Source organism: Ambystoma mexicanum, chromosome 1q (genome assembly GCF_040938575.1).
Source record: "Ambystoma mexicanum isolate Mex_15411 chromosome 1q, UKY_AmexF1_1, whole genome shotgun sequence".
In the NCBI taxonomy this organism is placed as follows: Eukaryota; Metazoa; Chordata; class Amphibia; order Caudata; family Ambystomatidae; genus Ambystoma; species Ambystoma mexicanum.
In genome coordinates, this window is record NC_090922.1 from 534,095,758 (window position 1) to 534,118,462 (window position 22,705).

The 22,705-nt window shown below is 50.1% G+C and overlaps 1 protein-coding gene across 1 annotated transcript in view; it reads right to left on the bottom strand.

The window, feature by feature from the left end:
* The window catches only part of ERF (ETS2 repressor factor), a 216,325-nt gene that overhangs the window by 36,972 nt on the left and 156,648 nt on the right, over positions 1 to 22,705 (bottom strand). The window contains exon 3 of the mRNA XM_069640954.1: positions 17,601 to 17,716. Coding sequence (XP_069497055.1) covers positions 17,601 to 17,716 — 116 coding nt within the window. The remainder of the gene's footprint in view (positions 1 to 17,600; positions 17,717 to 22,705) is intronic.

The window sequence follows — 22,705 nt, forward strand, 5'->3', positions numbered from 1 at the left end:
GAATCCGAAACTGGTCCTCGTTAATCAGAAGGAAGATCAATGGAGCACATGGGCTTGATTGACCGAAAAATAGTAAACTATCCACAAAAAAAAAGAAATACACAGTAAAACCTTGAGCTAAGCACAGGACTCCCAACACTTGAACGTGCTGTAAAAATCTGAAGATGGCTGCCCGACGAGGGGCTTAGGCAGAGGGCAGTCGTTGGCTTAGGGCAGTATGATCCGGAGTTCAGTTATTGGTTGTTAGGAGAAAGACAGTTCAGAAATGAAACCCTGATGTTTTTCTTTTACCGAGGATTCCCAGCCTGACGGGGAATATTCATGAGCCTGTGAATCCATGCCAGACCCCCATGCGGGAGAATTAGAAAGATCAAAAATCAATATTTGGCAATTCAGCATAAAACATTTTAAAACTATTTTTGTCTAGAATGTCCCATTTTAACTGCTGTAGAACAGTACATGCCGAGTGATTGCACCCTTGTTCCTTGTTGTCACTTACAAAGAGGTTTGAAAAACAACAATTAACGACTCGTGATCACTTTCATGAAGACAATCTACAAAGTCAATCGGGAAACGCCAATCATAAACCAGGGCTACAAAATACACACAATTGTAGAAACAAATCTATTCCGAAAAGTGCTCCAACATGGCTGATCTGAATGAAACCTCCCATTAACAGACTACAGGCCCATCAGATAATGTAGCAGTAGTTTGCCTGACTTACTCATTATGGGATCCTTTAGCACTGGTTGTGGAATATTAAAGACAAGTACTTTATACTTCATTGGTGTACCCACGCCGAGCAATTGCCCAGCCTCAGGTCAAAGTTGGCCCGAGAAAACTGATTGTTTTCAGTAGTTAACCAGCAATCAGAAAACCTGGCAAGCACATTGAGACTCATAATATGCAGGCCTTAACCATGACAAGCATCATAAAATGTATAATACGCAAACAACCACCTGTGACTAGCTTTGTGGAAAAAGCTGTGAGGCTATGGGGAAGAGCACAACAGCCACAAGATTGGCTTCATCCATCCACCAGTGAAGGTCTGAGACGATAAAGAAATAACTGGTTACCCCTCTACCTCACCTACACTTCTATTTCACAGTACACTCTATTCTTATTCCATAGTTAAATAGGGCATATAATGGTCCAAACAAAGGTTTGGACCTAGAAACACTGTATTCCTACAAATAAAACAAAAAAGTCTCACAATACTATAACATTGAATATAAAGATTAAATAAAAACTTTATTTTATGTTGTGGGGGTTAGTTGCAATGTGATTCAATTGCTTTTCAACATTTTTCTCAGTAGAACACTGAAATTCTGTGTTCTTAGCTGTCAGGATCAGCATCAGTTCAGTGTGTGAATCCTGCAGTCCATTAAAACTCATGTGCACCTGGCACGGGGACACCAAGATACACGTGGCCATCAGACCTAGTAAGTGTTGGAAATCCTCGCAGATCAGGCCAACACCCAATATACTCAATAGGAGGTAGACCCTGCGGACAGCAAAGTCCCAGGTCAACCCAATGCATTGCAGTCTCTGGGTACAAGAGAGTAGATTGTACTGGAGTCCCAGTTGGAGACTGTAAAATGTGTATCCAGGCTGCCACCTCCTCTCAAGGGTGATAGTTGTCCAGGTACAGTTCAAAGTGGATACCATGACGATGAAAATTCAATATGGAGAGTCCATTATCTTTGTTAAGATGCGAAGGGCTGGGGAATTCCAAGATGGCGGCTGAGCCGGGTAGACGTGCGTGAGCGTAGCTCCGTCACCCAGCTCGGGCCGCACCAAAAGAAGCATACAAATAACACGAACACCGAGCCCAGCAGAGCGCACTCACCCTCACTCGACGAGGTGAAGAAAGGAAGAAGAGGTGAAGGTCCGGCCCCGCCAACCCTCTTCAGAGCAGCCCGCTCGTCAGCAAGGCTACCCGCAGCCGCACAGACCCGCGGAGGATGTCGCAGACCCACCCTACATCCCGAAACGCCAGCTGGGCCGAGTAAGGGAGAGAGAAAGGATCGGAGCCGAGAGAACGGCGGCCTCGCTCCCAAACACCAAGAATCCCCCCCCCCCCGGCGGGAGAAGGCGGCGAACAGTCGCAGTGAGCCAGCGCCATCCAGTCGGATCGAGCGAAAGTCCTGAAGGTCGGCCCTGGAACGAGAGCTGAGCCCGCGGAGAGGGACAAGCAGAGCGGAGGCCCGGAGACGAGAGAGGCATCAGCCCAGGCACAAGCGGAAGCGCCCCAACAAACCCCCGGTCGGAGAGCGAAAGGAATACAAGGAAAGTCGCAACGGGGACGACAGAACTCAGGTACGAGCTGGGGGAAAACTATCGGGAGCGGCGGGAGGAGCCCCCACAGCCCCTCACGAGAAGCGCCACGGACCCCAGGCCACAACACAGGGGGGAAAAACCAAAAACAAAAAAAATATAAATAAACTAAAAAAAATAAATAAATAAAAAAGGGGAGAAGAGAATAGCGGCCCGCAGGCACAGGGAAAGCCCATACAGGGGACCCCGCACCCGCCCCCCGGGAAAAACAGAAAGGCAACGGGGGCAAGACAAGAAGCCGGACCTGCTCCCCCCCCAGCAAGGAGGACCCCACGAGGGGAAACGAAAACGCCCACACACGAAACGTGGGCCCGGAAGAGCCGGCGCCCCCCGGGGAAAGAGAGAGTCAAAAAGAAAAGGGGAACTCCCATCGTGCGAGGTTAGGGAGGGAGAACACGACAAACCGACCACGGCGCAACCGGAAAGACTCCACTACACGCACAAGTCATCCGGTCCACCAGGAACACCCGAGGAAAACCTAAGACCGGCGGCGAATTAACAATAATACAGGCCCGGTCAGGAAAGAGACGCACACACATGTCAAAACCCAGGGCTAGACCACGAGTACAGGCAGCAGCAATACACAAAGGCGGTCCCAAACAGGCCCGGGATCTAACACAAATCTGGAGACTTGGAAACAGACAATAAGCAGCAAAACACCCAGGAAACCAAGGGGGAAGCGCCCACAACACAGGAAATACAGGCAGACATGGCCACGAAGGATGACATGAAAACCTGGTTCAAGAAACTCCATGACCAATTCATTTCCTCTACCCAGACACAATTCAAGAACATGAAGGGGGAGCTGAAACAAGCGGTCCAGGGCCTGAAGAAGGACATGGAAAATCTCGAGGAAAGGACAGACAATCTGGAAAGGACGGTCCAGAATTTAGATGAGGAGGTTCTTCAATACACAGAAGCACAAGACCGCCCAGCCAGAGTGGCAATCGAGCTCGAATCACAATGTAAAGACCTAGAAAACAGATCTAGAAGGTCGAACATAAGAATTAAAAATATGCTGGAAACAGTGGAGGATAGAGACCTTCGTAATGCAGTACAACAGGTTTTCCAGGACATACTAAAGGATGGCTCCAGAAAAGAAATCCCTATTGACAGGATACACAGAGTAGGCCCCCGAAGAGCAGGGGAACCCGGAGCACGCCCAAGAGACGTCCTAGTGGCAATGACTCAATACTCACAAAAGGAACAAATCTTAAGGAAGGCCAGGTCTCTATATCAAATAAGAATGAACGGAAAAGAAATTCTCCTGTTCCAAGACCTTGCGCAATCAACGCTTAGAAAGAGAAGAGAGATGGGCCAGGTTACTAAACTCCTAACAGAAAAACAAATTCGATATAAATGGACATTCCCCTTTGGACTCCTCTTCAATTGGGAGGAAAGACAATACCGAATTGCCACGTGCGAGGAGGGCCTCAAAATACTGGGAGCACAGGAACAAGAGACAGAGCCCCCAAACAAAAGCGAGCTCCCGAGACAAGAGAGCACCGAGGGGGTGGCAAACAAAAGCGAAGAACGAGACTCCAATCCCGGAAAACAGTGGGAAACGAATAGAATTTGAATTGGAACCTCCACGCAAGAACAGATGGAGGGTGAGGTGACGAACATTATGATGCCACAGACAGGGCAGGTGCTCACAGGAAAGTGCGGCTGAGCCGGGGATGACCCAGGAAGCAGCACAACAGGCTGGGTTTAGGAACCCCTGCAAACTTCCATACCTGAGACGTTAGAGGGCATGGAGCAAAGGCACCACGCCGGAGCAACCATAGGGCCCAGGGCCCTCCTCAGGTCCAAAGTTGGGGCAGTAAGGGGGGAGGAAGGGGAGTTGGGAAAAAGGGAGGGAGGGCGATTGAGATACCCACCGGAACATATGCATACAAGGGCGATTCACCGGATGAATACAGGAGGAAACACAAGCCACACACCAAAGAATGGGGCTGAAAATTCTAACGCTCAATATTAGAGGCTTGAACACACCAGTGAAAAGGAAAAAGACGGAACACTTCCTACACAGAGAGAAGTTGGACATAATAACCCTCCAAGAAACACATACAGAGAAAAAGGAAAGGCCTCACTAGGATAAGGGGATACAATCAAATCATCCAATCCAATGATGAAGAGAAAAAGAAAGGAGTACTCATCGCATTCGCAAACTACTTGAAAGTGCAAATTAAAGCGACTATGGCAGACAAAAATGGCCGATACGCCTTTGCGAAGGTGCAGATAGACAATCGCCACCTAACTCTAGCGACCCTTTACGCGCCAAACACGTGCCAGGAGGGCTTTATAAAAGATACGATCAACAAACTGGAACTCTTCGCGGAAGGGGAAGTGATCCTGACAGGGGACTTCAACATAGCGTGGAACCAAGCAGAAGACCGCTCGAATCCCAGAACCACCCAACAGGGAATACCCTCACCAGCGCTTAAACAATGCAGAACATGGCACTCGAAGATGTCTGGCGGAGACTCAGAGGCACCGCAAAAGGATACATGTATCACTCACAAGTACATGACTCAAGCTCCAGAATAGACTAGATATGGGCCACCGGACCCCTAGTGGGGGAAATACAAGACATTGAAAAAGGTCGGATATCACTCTCAGACCATGCCCCCCTCTGGATTACACTCCCCAAACTCAGGAAGCGATCAGGCCTATGGAGATGGACGCTCCCCAGAGACATCATACAAGACCCAGCCTCTAAAGAAACAATTAGAGGGAAGATAGAGGAATATTTTGAGCAAAACAATACCACGGATGTCTCCCAGAGCTGTATGTGGGACGCCTTCAAAGCAGTGATCAGGGGACAGATAATAGCGCTGAAAGCGCAAAAAGATAAGATAGCGTACAAATGGGAATACGAACTGGAAAAAAAATGAGAAGACATAAGAGAAGAAATGACAAAGAATACCTCCAGGAAAATAAAGAGGTCATACAGCCACATCCAGAGCCAGCTTGACCTAATCAGGACGAAAAGAGCAGAAAACCAACTACTCCACACGAAACACTGGTACGCAATGAAATCAAACAAAGCTGACAAATTACTGGCAAGACAACTAAAAGGGAAAAGACAAGAACAAATGGTCCACTCCCTAAAAAACAGACAGGGTGAATACAAACACAATCCGAATACATAAATGAAATATTCCGGGACTATTACCAGGACCTATATACCTCACAGCGCCCACAGGAAAAGGAACAGGAGGCCTACTTAAAAGATATATCACTTCCAACAGTAACGCCAGCTGAAAAAGAGGCCCTTGACCAACCGATAACAACAGAAGAGGTCACAAAAGCTATAAGGGACCTTCCCAAAAATAAAGCTCCCGGACCGGACGGCTTTACGGCGACGTTCTACAATACATATGCGGACATACTAACGCCCTATCTTACAAACCTTTTCAACACTTTCAAGAACGCGAATAACATCGCACCATCCATGAATGAAGCTAAAATTCTCGTCTTCCACAAAAAAGGAAAAGATCCGGAAAACCCGAGTTCATACCGCCCAATAGCCTTAATAAATGTGGACGCAAAACTCTACACTAAAGTAATAGCCAACAGGATAGCCCCCCTGCTCCCCAAACTGATCCACCAGGAACAATCAGGGTTTATCCCCAACAGAAAAACTCACGACAACATCAGGCGTATTGTGCATCTCAGAGAAAGCAGAAATCATGGAAATTCCCTCAGCAATCATCGCGATAGATGCGGAAAAAGCATTTGATCGGGTTGAATGGTCCATGTTGTTTGCCATCCTACACAAAATGGGAATAGGCAAGGAGTTCATAAAAATGATCAGGGCCAATTACATCTCGCCAACGGCCAGGATCGCAGTCAACGGGGAATTATCGAACCCCATCAAAATAGGAAGGGGCACGAAACAGGGGTGCCCCCTGTCGCCCCTGCTCTACGCAATTTTCCTCGAACCATTTCTGGCAAAGATCAGAGCGGCCCCGGACATAAAGGGCATAGAAATGGGCGGTCATATGCATAAAACAGCGGCCTACGCAGATGACATGATGATGACCCTTACACAACCAACCAAGACCCTGCCCCTACTTATTCAACAAATAGAAGAATATGGAACAATCGCAGGGCTACAAATAAACAAACAAAAATAGTTGGTGATGGCCTTGGCGGGAGACAAGGACAAGATATGCGAGACCCCAAAAGACCTACGATTGCAAACAGCAGATGAAGGCGTGAGATATCTGGGAGTGACGTTGACTCCAGCCATAAAAAATCTCCAAGGGAAATTACACAAAACTACTAGACGACGTCAAAAGAGATCTGGACAGATGGAACCCGCTGTCAATCTCCTGGTGGGGCAGAATAACGGTCATTAAAATGACGATCCTTCCCAGACTGTTGTATTATTTCCAAGCCCTTCCCATTCGTATACCGAAGACCTTCAAGACTCTCACCAAATCAATAACCAATTATATCTGGCAGGGCAAAGCTTTGAGATTGTCACAGCAGGCTCTCACGGCGCATAAAGCGGATGGAGGGATGGCGCTCCCCCACTTTAGGAAATATTACGAGGCGGCACAACTATGGGTCCTACAGGAATGGATCACAGACTCCTCAGACAGACGGTGGGAAGCGCAGGATAGGGCAGTAGCGCGGTCAAATTTGAGACACCTCCTATGGAGAAAACCCGAGCACAGACACCAAAACATCAAAATAAGCGACGTAATGAGTACCACCATGGAAATATGGGACGAAGCAACCAAAAAAGAAACGCTCTCAATTGACCCGGTCCCATTCATACCAATGTTTGATAACCCAGACTTTCCCCCAGGCGTGGAAAAAGCAACGTTCCAGAAATGGCGAGATGCGGGCTGTACAAAAGTGGGCGATATGTTCGAGGGACATCAGGTCAGAACATTCCCAGAATGTCAGGAGTTGCTGGGCCTCACGGATAAGGACAGGTTCCAATGTGAACAAATACTCCACTTGCTCACGACCCCAAGAATCTCTAAGGCAATGACAAGGGAGCTCACCCCGTTTGAGTCATATATCTTGACCCAAACGGGGGAAAGGAAATTCGTATCAACCTTATACAAATTTATAAACGTCCAGGAAGAAAACATAACTTGGCACTACATGAAAAAATGGGAAACCACGCTAGGAAAACAAATCGAGAGCGAACAATGGATTTACCTCTGGCATATAATCCCAAAATGGACAAGAGCGATACAAACGAGAGAAGCATGGACCAAAGTAATGATCCAATGGCATTACACCCCGGAAAGAATGCATAAGGAACAAGTTACTTACCTGTAACTGTTGTTCTCCAGCATGGGTCTGGCATGGATTCACATGCTCATGAATATTCCCCGTCGTCAGGCTGGGAATCCTCGGTAAAGAAAAAACCAGTATCAGCTTCGTTTCTGATCTGTCTTTCGTAGTAATAACCAATCACTGGTCTCTGCGTCATACTGACCACAGCCAATGACTGCCCTCTACCTAAGCACCGCCTCTGGCAGCCATCTTCAGATTTGGAAGCACGTGAAGTGGCAGTATGACCAAGTGAAGAGCCGCAGAGGGGTAGGCGGGAGGGTTCGCATGTGAATCCATGCCAGACCCATGCTGGAGAACAACAGTTACAGGTAAGTAACTTGTTCCTTCTCCAGCATGGGGTCTGGCATGGATTCACATGCTCATGAATAAAGAATACATAGCAGTACACACATGCACAACCACGGGAGGTGGCAAAGGCTCAACATTAAGCATCACATCAACTCAACATTAAGCATCTTACCTCCTCACCAGGCTCACCTCAGGCGAACAGGTTGCGCAGCACTGCTTGGCCGACCCTGGACTCCTCCCTGGAATCCCGGTCGACGCAGTAGAATTTCGTGAAGGTGTGCGTCGACCTCCACGTAGCAGCCCTGCATATGTCCAGCAGGGGCACACCAGATAGGAACGCCGTGGTAGCTGCGATCGCTCTGGTGGAATGGGCTCTCGGACGGCCAGGCAGCGGTCGGTTTGCCAACCGGTGACAGCACATGATACAGCCGGAGAGCCATCTGGAGATGGAAGCCTTCGAGAGAGCCTTCCCCTGATTGACAGGTCCAAAGTTCACAAAGAGTTGTGACGTCTTCCGAAAACCCTTTGTGCGGTCCACGTAGAACTTCAGCGCTCTAGCTACATCCAGCGAGTGCAAAGTCCTCTCAGCCGGCGACGAAGGCGACGGGAAGAACACAGGTAACACCAAGGGTTCGTTGAGATGGAAGTCCGACGGTACCTTGGGCATGAAGGAGGGGTGCGTCCTGAGCACTACCCTCGTGTCGTGGAAAGTCAAGTACGGGGCCTTGCAGGAAAGGGCCTGGATCTCTCCCACTCGTTGTGCGGAGGTGATGGCCACAAGAAAAGCTGTTTTCCACGATAGAAACTTCAACGGGGCCGAGTGCAGAGGCTCGAACGGAGGCCCCATGAGCTTGGTCAGCACCACGTTGAGCTCCCACACCGGGGCCGGAGCCTTCACCGGCGGGAACGATCTGAACAGTCCCTTCATGAACTCTTTCACCAGACGATGAGACCACAAGGACGCCCGCCCCGTGGTTCTGGTGTATCGGGAGATCGCAGCAAGATGAATCTTGATGGACGCGTGTGCCAGACCAGCTTTGGCCAGCGTCAGCAGGTACGGCAGTACTTGGGGAGCCGTAATCCGTAGAGGGTTAATCTTCTGTGCGTGGCACCAGACAGAGAACCTCTTCCATTTGTGTCCGTAGCATTTAAGAGTCGAGGACGCCCTGGCCTTTGCAAGAACCTCTCTGCAATCGGCCGGTATGTCGTATCCTCCAAACTCTAGCGCTGCAGGAGCCAGGCCTGCAAGTTCAGCGACTTCGGGTCGTGGTGGAGGATGGCGCCTCCTTCCCTGGAGAGTAGATCCGCGTCCGCTGGCAGCTTGATCGGCGGGGACGCTGACAAGTCCAGAAGGTCCGGGAACCATATCTGCCTCGGCCACGCAGGTGCGACGAGGATCATCCTGCACCGTGACCTCTTGAGCTGGTTGACGAGCCGGATTAGCAGAGGCAAGGGAGGGAACGCGTAGAGGAACAGGCCCTCCCAGGGGAACGAGAAAGCATCGCCCATGCTCCTCGTCTGGGGAAACCTGCTGGCGAACCTCCGGCACTTGGTGTTCGTCGCCGTCGCGAACAGGTCGATCTGGGGTGTGCCCCACCGTCGGAAGAGGCGATCCACCAGATCCTGCCGTAGTTCCCACTCGTGGCACGAGCGCAGCTCCCTGCTGAGTGAGTCGGCGATGGTGTTTTTTATCCCTGCCAGATGAAACGGCACCAGAAAAATCCCTTGGGCGACGGCCCAATGCCACAGGTCCTGCGCCTCCTTGGACAGCGCTGGGGACCTGGTTCCGCCCTGTTTCCTGATGTAAAACATGGTGGTGGTGTTGTCGGTGAAGATCCTCACCACCTTGCCCTTGAGGGACGGAAGGAAGGACCTGAGGGCCCAAAACACTGCACGGAGCTCCAGGACGTTGATATGCAGGGACTTCTCCGTCGGGAGCCAGAGTCCCCTTGCGTGCAGATTTTCGGTGTGCGCTCCCCACCCTTCCAGGGAGGCATCCGTGGTCACAGTCTCCTGGTGGGCTGGGGTCTGGAAGTCCATGCCCGCCGTCAGATGCGCGCGGGTGCCCCACCACCGTATCGCTCGTCGGAAACTCTCGTCGAGCTTGATCCTTTCCTCGAAGCTGCCCGTCGTCTGGATCCAGCGCGCATCCAGGAATTCTTGCAACGGGCGCATCCGGAGCCTGCACATGGGAATGAGGTAGATGCAGGAAGACATCATCCCGAGGAGGGACTTGATGGACCTCACTTTGGCCGCGTCGGCCACCAACATCCGTTGCACCTTGCCCAAGATGGTCCTGGTCCTCTCCTCCGACGGGGAGGCCAGAAGGGACACTGTGTCGAGCCTCGCTCCCAGAAACAGTGCGACTTGCGCGGGCACCAGGTGGGATTTGGCGTAGTTCACGGAGAATCCCAGGTCCGTGAGGAGTTGGACGGTCCTTGCCGTGTGGACCACGGCGAGCTCCCTCGTCTTGGCGCGGATGAGACAGTCGTCCAGGTAGGGGTAGACGTGAATCCCCTCGCGGCGCAGCTGCGCCGCCACCGGTGCGAGGCACTTGGTGAATACCCTGGGTGCCGACCGTAGTCCGAAGGGAAGGGCTTTGAACTGGTAATGACGCCCTTGGACCACGAATCTGAGGAATTTTCGGTGCCCCTTTAGGATGGGAATGTGGAAGTAGGCATCCTCCAAATCCAACGACGATAGGAAGTCTCCTTCCTCCAGCTGACCCAGGACGTGCTGGAGGGTGACCATCCGGAACTTCTGCGCCTTGATGAACTTGTTCAGACGTCGCAGGTCTAGGATGGGGCGCCATCCTCCCGTCTTCTTCTTCACGAGGAAGTATCGCGAGTAGACTCCGGAGCCCCGAAGCCTCTTTGGGACGAGTTCGATGGCGCCCTTTCTGAGCATCGCCTTTACCTCCAGGAGAAGTTGAGGGACGTGAAGTTCTTTCCTGGCCACGGGGGGGACGCGCGGGCACCTTCTTTGAAACTCGAGCGCGTGGCCCCGGGCCACGGCGTCCAGCACCCAACGGTCGGTGGAGATGGACTCCCACACGCTGACGAAGCCCGCCAGCCGGCCTCCCACCGGGGTGCTTCGGTGGGGGCCCGACCCCACGGCCGGTTCAATCCTGCTTGGACGCGGCCTTGCCGCCTTGACCTCCTTGGCGACGACGGCGGGGTCCGCTAGACTTGCCTCGTCCTCTGTAGGCCTCTTGCGACGACGAGCGGGCCGCTTGACGGTAGGAAGCGAAACCGCCGCCGGAACCTTTGGAGGCGCCCTTGCCTCCGCCGCTCCGAAAGGGCGTCCGTCGTTGCTGCAGGACTCCAAGGGCCCGGGCAGTCTCAGTATCCGCCTTGATGGCCTGAAGGGAATCGTCCACTGTCTTCCCAAACAGGTTGTTCCCGTCGAAGGGCATGTCCAGGACTCTGGTCTGGACGTCCTGCCTGAAGTCCGTAGCTTTGAGCCATCCACGACGTCGAAGGCAAACGCCGTTGCCCAGCTGGCGGAACCCAGTGTCGGCGATGTCCGTCGCCACGGTGATGGCGTGGTCCGAGGCCACCTCACCTTCCTGCAGGATCTCCAGGGCCTCCGCCCTCTTGTCGTCCGGCAGAAAATCCAGCAGGGGAGCTATCTTGTACCAGAGCTCCCTGTCGTAGCGGGCCACGATAGCCAAGGCGTTGGCCGCTTTAATCGTCGTCGCTGCCGACGAGATGACTCTACGTCCCATAGCATCCAATTTCTTTCCCTCGCCGTCCGGCGGGGAAGTCGATGTGGAGGCTGCACCCCCCCCCCGCTTTCTTCCTGGCTGCCGCGGAGACGACGGAATCCGGGGTAGGCTGCGCCCGGAGGCATAGGGGGGCCGTGTCCGGGACCCGGTACTTTTTCTCGTACCGGTCTCTTCTAGCTGGCGTCGTGGAAGGGTTCTTGAGGAGGGAAAGGCCCTCATCCCAAATGTCGTCCAACAGAGGCACTGCGAGGACCGTCTTCCTCTTGGCCTCGCGCCGCTGATAAAGGAAGCCTTCCTTTTTCTTCTCCTCAGGGCAGAGTTGGAAAAGCTCGGAAGCCCTGGAGATCATGGAGTGGAAAGATCCGATCTCGTCGGGCGGAGAAGCCCTGGTGGGAGGCGACGACGGAATATCCTCGTCGTCCGTACCCGTCGCTGCCGTGTCAGTCCCCGTATCATCCCCTCGGGTGGACGGGGAGGAGGGCTGGACGGGGCGCGACGGTTGAAAAGGAGGTGGTGGATGGATCCTTCTTTTCTTGGTAGGGGGAACACCAGAAGGTCCCGGTTCTGGATCCCCCGACGGGAGAGGTTCCTCCGTCGGTAACGGTAGCCTCGTCCTTATCTCGGAGCATAAGGACTGTATGGCCAACAAAATGGCCGCCGAGTTGTCTTGCGGCGCTGGCAGAGGGGAATCCGACGGGCGAGCAGGGGCCCCGTCGGTATCCTCGTCACCTGCGTCGGGGTCCATTCCGACGGGCTGGCCTTCTTCCACGCCTAGGCCGTGGCTTAAGACCTCGATCAGCTCCTCTTCTGAGGTTGAGGCCGAATCTACGACGACGCCCTGCCCCCCTTCTTCCCCACGGAGGGTTTCACGGGGGTCCTATCGATGGGCACAAAAGAAGACTCCCTCCGAGGAGGCAGGGAGATTCTGGGCCCTGAGGTCGCCACCACTGGTGCAGCCGCCACAGGCTGAGCCAGGGCCGCCGCGACCGTTTCGATAGAGGGCTTGGTCGGATGGATCAAGGCCTTCACCACCTTAGGTGCGCTCACCGCCTTATCCTTGAGGGAGGGGGCACTGCCACGCTCCTCCTCTGCCTTAGAGCTCGACCGGGGCCTCTCCAGGAGCTTCGCCGGGTGCTCGGCCTTCCTCTTACCCGACCCAGAGCGTTGGCTCGTGGTTGATGGTGCCGGGGAGGGTGCGCCCTGCCTGGCGCCCGTAGAGCCCGACCGTTCGGCGCTCCCGGTGCCAGCGGACTCGCGGTGCTTGGCCTTATGTTGGGCCCCCGTCGCCGGGGCGCCCTCAAAGGTCTTAGAAGACCGCTCGGATTTCTTCTTCTTCTCGCCAGACGGGCTCTTACCCTCCAGCCAGTTGGCGAGACGTTGATGGCGGTCCTTCATGGTCCGTTCCGACATGTTGCCGCAAAACGCACAGTCCTTCTCCACGTGCGCCTTGTCCTCATGAAGGCAGTAAAGGCAGAAAGAGTGTTCGTCCTCCTTAAAGACGTTCTGCAGCTGGCATCCAGGGCAGACCCTGAACAGCTTTCCGGGCGTCGAGCTTCCCTTCTCCTGGGCCATCTCCGAGACCGGGCCTGAGAAGCTTCTGGAGTCCTCCGAAGTGTAGCTCGACGAAATCTTCACCCTTGAGGGGCACAGACGAATCCGACACGGGTCCCCGTTGATCGGATGTAGGATCGGTGGAGCTTGAGGCTCTTTTGACCGAAAGAATCGAAGTTTTTTGTGAAAAAGCGCGAAAAATAGCACTAACGCTCGAGAGCAATAGCACGAGGATCCCAACACATGAACGTGCGGTAAAAATCTGAAGATGGCTGCCAGAGGCGGTGCTTAGGTAGAGGGCAGTCATTGGCTGTGGTCAGTATGACGCAGAGACCAGTGATTGGTTATTACTACGAAAGACAGATCAGAAACGAAACTGATACTGGTTTTTTCTTTACCGAGGATTCCCAGCCTGACGACGGGGAATATTCATGAGCATGTGAATCCATGCCAGACCCCATGCTGGAGAAAATGTTCCTGACAGTACAAGGGAAATGCTGGAGAGGATGTGACACAACGGGAACATGGAGACACATTTGGTGGGATTGTAAAGAACTACAACAATTCTGGACGGAAGTGAGGAAACAAATGCAAGCACTGTAAGCATGGATAGTCTAGGAGAAGAAATATGGATGTGTGGCATGTGCCCCACCCGAGATAAATCCCTCACTAAAATGCAAAAACTGAACTTTATGGGCCTACTAATAGCAGCGGGGCTAGCAATCGCGCAGAAATGGAAGCAAATGACACCTCCATCCACATAAGCATGGCTCCACAGGATTTGGACCTATGTAGCAATGGAGAGAGAATCATGTATATCCTCCAAGGGGACAAAACGCTTTGCAACGGACTGGGGAGACGTCATAGAATATCTGCAAAGCGACTACATGCAACAATGGTGCCCCCAAAACATACGAATACTGGACATGTTCACAGGCTAAGAACCATCCATCTACGGAACGCAGAAGAACAGCAAGGATAGCACCGGTGGGGAGGGAGGGGGAAAGGGAAGGGGCCATGTTGAGTCCCAAAGTGTTATGTTTAAAGAAATGCGAATAAAAATATTTTGAAAAAAAAGATGCGAAGGGCTGAACCTTTAACTTCTCTGGAGAAACTTGGATTGAGAGACCGGGGCATTTTTTTGAGAGGTTTCTCCATATGTGCTTGTAGGAGTCTTGCAAATCTAGACCACATAACCAATCCTCCTCCATGGAGGGCAGGGAGGCGGGCAGAATCTGCCCTCTGACTAATGTAAAACATCTACCTTAGAAGGAGCTTGAAAGTGGAGCCATCAGGAATGGTTTTCCAGCCAGACTTGCGCTTCTTGGCAGGGTGAAAGAGTGCTAATCATGCCAGGTGTGTTCAAGTGATCTGTTGTACTGCATCCAGCTTCTATTTCTGAATGCACTCCATGAGGCTGTTCGATAAAGAGTGTTGCACTACAGGGATTGGGAAGTGGGATCCTTCATGGTCCTAGCATCAAGGAGACCAGAGATAGGAGGCAAAGTCTGACTGAGGCAAGTGAATCCTTTTGCGTCACTGTGCATCGGAGGCTGTCATCCAAAACTGCTCTGCGCCCAGTCCCGTCCTGAGCGTGGCCTTGCATCGAGTTATTTTGCATTTTCCAACCTGAAGACCTTGCACCAGCATTATCACCAACCAGAGAAGTGCTTGAACCTGCAGCACCTGGGTATGAAGGGCTGAAGCAGATGGTGGGAAAATGGACCACGTACGTTCAGCAGACCTGCCAAGTTCCATCGGAGTACGGGGGTGAGTTGTAACAATACTTACCTGAACCCCGAAATCACTCTTAAAGGTTTCGATAACATACACGTTTTAAATAGTTGGCTTGGCCACTGCTTGTCCACAAAAGCACTCACAAAAGTGTCCCCAACTCTGAGCAAAAAAAACTTGTCCCCTACCACCTGGAACGGTTCATTGGACCCCCAAAACCATACCTTCATTCTTTCCAGCCTAACAAAACTGTATGGAACTTTGGTGAACTTCTGGGCACAAGGCCCCATAACATCTTAGAAATGGACTTCTGAAGCTAGTATTGCATCTCTCTGGACCCGTAGTGCTTATAAAAAACCTGTAAAGGAAGGAGAGTATTCATACGTGTGTGTTTTGCCCTACTGCAGTGATTGTATGTATTGTGAGAAACCTGAGGGTATTCTCACTTCCAGGACCCCTGGATCCTCTTTAGGTAGCCAGGGAAAGGCCATCGATCTTGGATCCCAACCCTGGGGGGTGGAGAAGCAAGGGAGGATCACCTGGGTGGAGGGTCCTTGGGAACTGGGAGTGGGGTACCCTTAGGAGAGGCACTATCCCCTTGATCCTGTTGAGACTCGACCAAACCCTCCCCCGACCTTTCTAGGTTTGTATAAGGCAGATCCCCTCATTTCCCCATGTGACATTTGACAGTACTGGGACGAAGAATGAATAACTAAGAGTACTAAAAAATATATCTCTTCAACCCTGTGGTACTGAGACGAAGAAAAAACTAAGAGCAATGAAGACTACACAATTGCACCACTCGGTACTGGAACAGGGAAGATGCCTGCTGGGAGCTCCAAGGGTCAGGCATGACCCTTTAATTCTTGTCAGACAGGTCTCATTGGAAATACACACCTGCAGCCTGTCAAGGGGATTCTGGTGTATAAAGAGGGACTGGTGAAACCGGAGCAGAGAGCAAGAAGGCCTGCGTGGAGGAAACCAGCAGGGGACCGGGCTTAAGAGGAGGCAGCTGGGGGAGGGGAGGGGAGGGGGGGTACTGGACGAAGAGTCAGGAGCCGGCAAACTATCCAGAAGTCCTGCGCAGCCCGTAGCTGGTGGGCCGTGTAAGTTGCGTCAGTCTGAGCGCAATCAGAGGAGGACGTTGTCCCCATCCATAGAGCAGCATACTGTGTAAAGGAAGACACGCGGCAGACCTGTTCCCCGACCTCTGCTGGTGAGAAGCAGCACAGGGAACCACTGAACGAAGATGCCACAAGCCTGCGACTGTCAGGACGCATGCATACCAGGGCGCTCCTACAAAAGTAGATTGAATACCAAATGAATTGAACTTTACAATTTATCAAAAATAACATTACTGGGTCCAAAGCTGAGAAGAAATCAGCCGGAGTTGTAGTGTCAGCGAGCAGGTTGTCAAGTAGTGGTCAAGATAACCATTGAAGCTTGGCGATAATGCTTCAAGCAAAACTAACAACAATATAAACTTGTTAACAAGTGCCGCATTAAGCAGAAAAACAATCATGTGGGCCCTCGGCGCATGAAGGATTTTGGGTACACTACACGTCACATTAGGGATATCGTTGGAGATAGTGTTACCGTCACACCCAGGTCAACCTCCCTTTCCGATTTTTAAAAGGAAGATGCAATACTAGGCGTTTACCATTGGATGTCGGACTATATGCACAGCATGAGATTCTAAGCAGATTCACAAGCATCAGAACAAAGCCAACGCTAGTCTATCACTTAACTGTACAGTCACTGCGCATATTATCTCATAAGTACAAACTATCATAACCACAAAGATACAATATTCTATGGGTCATCTGAACTCTGGACACCAGGACCCAGGCATCCACTGACAATGCGGTAATACCCAACCTAAGCATTCCACAGCACTACCTCTTTTCCACAGTTCACTACATTCATACATCAGACCTGCACGCAGCTGTGGCTAGGCGGCATGAACATTTCTCTACCACTCCCTTCAATCAACCCTAGGCACACCCATGCCTACAGGGGGGAAAACGAGTTCATATAAGGAAATAAAACAGTATGTTCGCTTGCCTTCCATCTGTTCCCATTAATCCTCCCCAGAGTACACCTCTGGCCGAACCATGCACCAAGGGGTCACCAAAATCACAGACACTGCACTATACAGGACTGTTCCATTAGTTATTCCTTGTATATCAACTTGTGGGTGGTAGCTGGCCTCTAGAACAGCAAGAGATTCAGAGGCAAGGTTTTTCTGGGCAGAGCACAAATTGGTAAACCAGATAAGGACACGATGTGCCTGCAAATGCATATATATTCATCCCTGTGACATTATTGGGCACACAAAATGTCCTACACCCTGCTGCCAGGGTTAGTAAAATGTTCAGTATCCCAGACCAGGCTGCTGGGAATATTTGTAGGATGAAAGATGTGCAGAGAAAGACTTCATTGAGACGTCACCAGAAAAACAAGTACACCCAAACTTGCCAAAGCAATGGTAACTATTTATTTAAAAGGTTTTATGCCAACCTCATCAACCCCAATAACCACCAGAAAGATACTTTCAGAAAGCAGACCCATCAAAGTCATCTCCACTGATCAAGCCAAAGACACCACTTCACACATCCAGCACTCCGAATTAACTCACCTCCCAGGCCCATATCAATGAATGGATAGTTGACCAGCACCAGTTTGTTGAAATTAAACTTGTATGTAAAACGTTTGCCTTTGGTTTTATGCAGGATTCGCTTGTTGTAGTAATACCTGTTAAAGAGAAAGGAATGACAAAATGAAACGCAACTGGAAGAAAAATACAGCTTACACTAAAGCACGCATCAAATTAGCACTGGTCAACCCAAACATCTATCCTCTCAATTGTTAATTAAAACGCAATCCCTTTGGTACGCAGGGACTAGTTGGAGGGGGAGGGGGCGGCCTTACACCATAGGGGCAGTTATTGCAACAAAAATTATACATGGTTCCAATACAATCCTTCATGAAATTCACCAGTTGTGCAGTTAGGATTAGCAATGCCACTAGAATTCATCCTCTGCCACCCACACCATGTACCGTCATGATATTGCATAGGAAAAAGAAGGTCATAATGCAGGACTACTAGGCAGTTTTACCGTGTGGTTTTACCTACACCAAATACCCATAGCCTCAATGACTACAAACAGTATGTGCAGAGGATACACAAAACCATTATGTGTGGCATAGAACTTGATTCATAACCCACCCATAAATCTGAAGGCACCACACTCCGTGTATGGCAGCACATATTGCTGTGTGTACTACGTCCATGTCGCACACAGCTTCCACACATTAGTCATGTTCTAAAGGTCATGCCTAGTACGAGCTGCATTACGTAAACATAACACATTAGCCATTTTGTCAGGGACTCACAGGTTGACGAGATCATATATGGTGTCGGAGAGGTTTACAATGTGTCACAATCAAGTGAAGTTATGGAATAATGGCAGTCATGGTGGGTTTCTAACCATAACTGGAAAATCAGTGGCTTAGGTTTTGCATTCACCACTCACCTCTTTGTTTCCCAGCTCAGGCGAGTGGTGGAGGCCCCAGCCCCTTCCAAGGGCTCCATTTTGCAGCCCTCCCCACCCCCCCCCGAGCCAGGTTGCCACTTCCCTAACCCTCCCCACCTGCCATCCCTTCCCGGAGGCCCAATTGGTAGCCAAGGCGTAATCCCAACCACAATCGCGATTGGTCCATAACCCTCAGAACAATCATTGTGCTATAGCAGCGCGTTGCAGCCCCTGCAGAGAAGTACCCGAGGCAAAGGACAGCGTCTGCTGAGACAACTACAGACTGTTGGCCTGTGACGCCTACAGCCGTCAACTGGCAGCAACTGACAAGGTAGGTGCGATCTGAACACTGTATGGGGGCAGCAAATACTGCTCCCCGCTAAACTGTCCAACCCATCTAAATTATCCCATTTTCATATTGTCGGGTCTGACTGCACCTATATACTGCCCCAGGCCTTATATTGCATCCAGATAGATTGTACCCCTTATCTATATATTGCATCTAGGTAGCCCACCTGCATCTAGGTAGATTTATGCCCCCCCATACCATATATTGCATCAAGTTAAGCGATTTCGCATTTGGCTGGACTACGCTAGATAGCCCCATTTCACACTCGGCCTGAATATTAAGATTAGCACTGCATCGAATCTAGAGAGAACTGAAGTTTAGCTTGCTGTGATATTTAGATAGAACTGTAAAGACTAGCTCACATCACATCTGGATAGAATTGTAATACTAGCTTGTGTCATAGATGAACATAATTGTGTAGATTAGCCTGCGTGACATCTAGACAGAATTGTGACGGACAGCACTGAGTAGCATCTAAACTGAATTGTAATACTTGCTTGTGTCATACATAGATAGAATTCTGATGTTTAGCTAGGTGTGACATCGACAGAATTGTGCGGGTCAGTCCCTCCACCCACAGAAGGAAGAAAGCCAGGACCGTAATCCACTACCTGCCCTACCACCTGGAACCCTGAGCCAACTACCCGCAGCAATGAACAACCCAAACCCAGACCCCCACCACCCTCCAGCATCTGCAACTCATTCTTACACAGACATTCATCCAACCCACATCAGCAGCCTAAATATTCACCACCACCTCCAGATCACAACTTACAAGACAGAAGCCCAAAGAGGGCATACCTCTATCACAGCACAAGGATAAGAATCAACACCTTCCAAAGCATACAAGGTCAATATTCACCACCACAACCGGACCATAACCAACATAAGTGAGAAGAGGATACGCATCGATACCATCCAAATGCAAACAAGGTCCTACAGGTGTACTAAAGCCCCTGTAACCCAAATGTGAAACCGTCCAAACACAAAGAACCCCAAGATGCCCCGACACAGAGCTGGATGCCGCCAAAGAGAAACAAGGAGCAATCCAAGCGGATACAGGCCATCCACCAGCAGAAACTGCCACAAATACAGAACACATCGCAAAAAACACCCCAGCAAATAGAGCAAACACAACAAGAAGAGAGAAATCCCTATAACCGACACTGTACTTTCCAACTTCCCCACCCCCTCAACACTAAAGAAATGGCCAGGCATGCCAAGAACTTAATAGAACCCTGGAAAAAAAATAGGGAAGACCAAAGAAAAGAAAGGAACGAAACCAAGGCCCTCACCCCTTGTATCACAAAAACACATGGACAACTCCAGCAACCACATCAAAACACTGAAGATGAAGAATCAGAAGAATTAATCATCCCATCAAACAGATCGCTTCAGCAAGGAAGTACACTACACAGACCACCAACCAATTTGTAATATCACAGAAGAACTAAAAAAGAACAATCGCAAGACAAAACAGAAAATAAACAAACCCAACTGCGCAACAAAGATCCATTGCAACCTAATCAACGCTCATTCAATGTCCAAACATGCCAGAGATCTTCGACCTCCTGTCCGACAGGCGTATTGATAGCTTATTCATAACCGAAACATGGCTAGATTAACAACATTTTTTTTTAAAAAACACAATGCAGAAAAACCAAAAACAGGAGGAGCTAGCCTACATGGAAGACCTGAAAATCAATAACGGCTGAACAACTTATCAAAAACAATCCTTAATCCTTCATCTAACAGCAAACCCAAAAACAAATCTCAAATTTGTTCTGGTATACAGACCGACATATGCTGCAACCTTCGTCAATGCCTTCACTGAAGCCATCACCAACCTAGCCATCGATGAAGTACACATGCTAATCCTGGTGTCCAATGAACAGCTAGTTTGATGAAGAATCTGCTAACTCACAAAAATCAGCCAAACAACTGAAGACAATTGAACTAAATCAACAGGGCAACCCACAAGGCGGGACATATACCAGACGCAATCTTCGCCAACAAAAACCACATCACCACAACACTGCCACCACTACAGATCCTCTGGAGCGACCACCTCATCATCCCCTTCGTAATCACGCTGCCCACAACGACAAACAACCTGACAAACTGCTGATTACCATGAAAAGACACTGGAGGGCCATCAAAGCAAGCAACTTAGCAGAACTAAAAATCAAACCACCAACAATGACCCTGGATGAAGCTGACTGACAGCAAAGCATAACTACTTCAAGGTGGGTGGTTCTACCAAGCACAGAGCCCACATTTAGGAGATCTCCTTTGCTGGAATTGTGCCTAGTTACCAAGGACACTGCTGCAACCAATTACCAACTTAAACTTCTGCAAACAATTATACCCTCTCTCTGAATTTAAACTGTGTGAAGTCACGTGCTGTGATCTTATAAAGCAGCGCATGCTTCGTGATATTTCTGTTGAGCTTTGTTTTGCTGATTCTGTTTTACGGACTAACTGCGCAAGTGATCAGTGTCAGGTGCTTGTCTCAACCAACTCCTCACCTAGTGCAGAAAATTAACATACCTGAGCCTAATTAGGCTACTTTGAGTATTCAGGACTACAAGTCCCAGAAGCACCGGTACCCTTCATCTAGATACGTCAGGCGCTTCAGCCCTGGCGCTTCTAGGGACAAGCCGGTCTTGCACCGGTCCTCGGCACAGAACTCTGGTTCTTTCACCCTAGCCTCATCCACAGCACACAGTAAGAATGGGCATTAAAGCCATGGGCAATCTATTGGTCGAACTTCATACCATGCAGCATTTGGAGGCAATCCAACACGCAATGCTCGTCATGGAGCGGGGCAGGACAGCCTCAGAAAGTAATACAGTGTTCGCTACTAAAACGCAAACGCTCCCAAGCACAGACACACAAACGTAAAGCAAACAAGACTATTAGTACCGCAACCAAGACTATACCCAACAAAAACCTAAAAAGGTATGTCTGCTAAACACGCGCTCCTTAAGTCAACACGCCCAAAGCGTACATGATTTTATTCAGGAGGATAATATTGACATCATGTGTCTCACTGAAACATGGTTGCAAGACCTTATGGGCCCTACCTGCAACACCGCAGTCCCAACAGGTTACACCATACACTACTCTAATAGAGATACAAGGAAAGCAGGTGGAGTAGCAATGATAATCCGTGACTCGCTTCTTACGTTTCCATCTACCTAGACATGTTAAGGCTGCGAAATTCTACATCTGAAACACTGCCCCACCGACACCAACTGCCTGAATTTCGTCCTCATCTATAGAGCCCCATCCCTCTAGTCAGAGTTCAATGAGGAACTCACAGGACTACTCAACCTGCTTAAAAGTCCCAACTCATCTTCACTGGTCCTAGGTGACCTAAATCGCTGGCGGGGTGACACTAAAGACAAAAAGGAGTTCGACCTAGAGAAAACCCTGACCTTGATTTTCAAGTAAAAAAACTCTGATCCCCACAATGGACAATGGCCACCAGCTAGACTGGAACATCTCGAAACTAAAACCTACGGGACTACTCCATGCATCTGGTCCGTCCATCATAAAATATCCTTCACTTGGACCATGCCCACTCCACTTAAGAAAAGTCCAAATGAACCCAAAAAGACATCTTGTAGGAAAAAAAAAAATGAAAGCACACCTGTATCCTGCACCAATAACATCCTAGCAGATCTCAAAGACGATGACGTGCGAAAACATGATCAACACACTTTAAACCTCATTGATAAGCAAGAGCCCCCCAACACCCCCCCCCATCAGCCCAAAACTAGTCAGACTTAACAGCCATCAGAAATGGTACACCCTGGACAGCAATCCAAAAAAAAAAGAAGAGAAGTAAAAAAA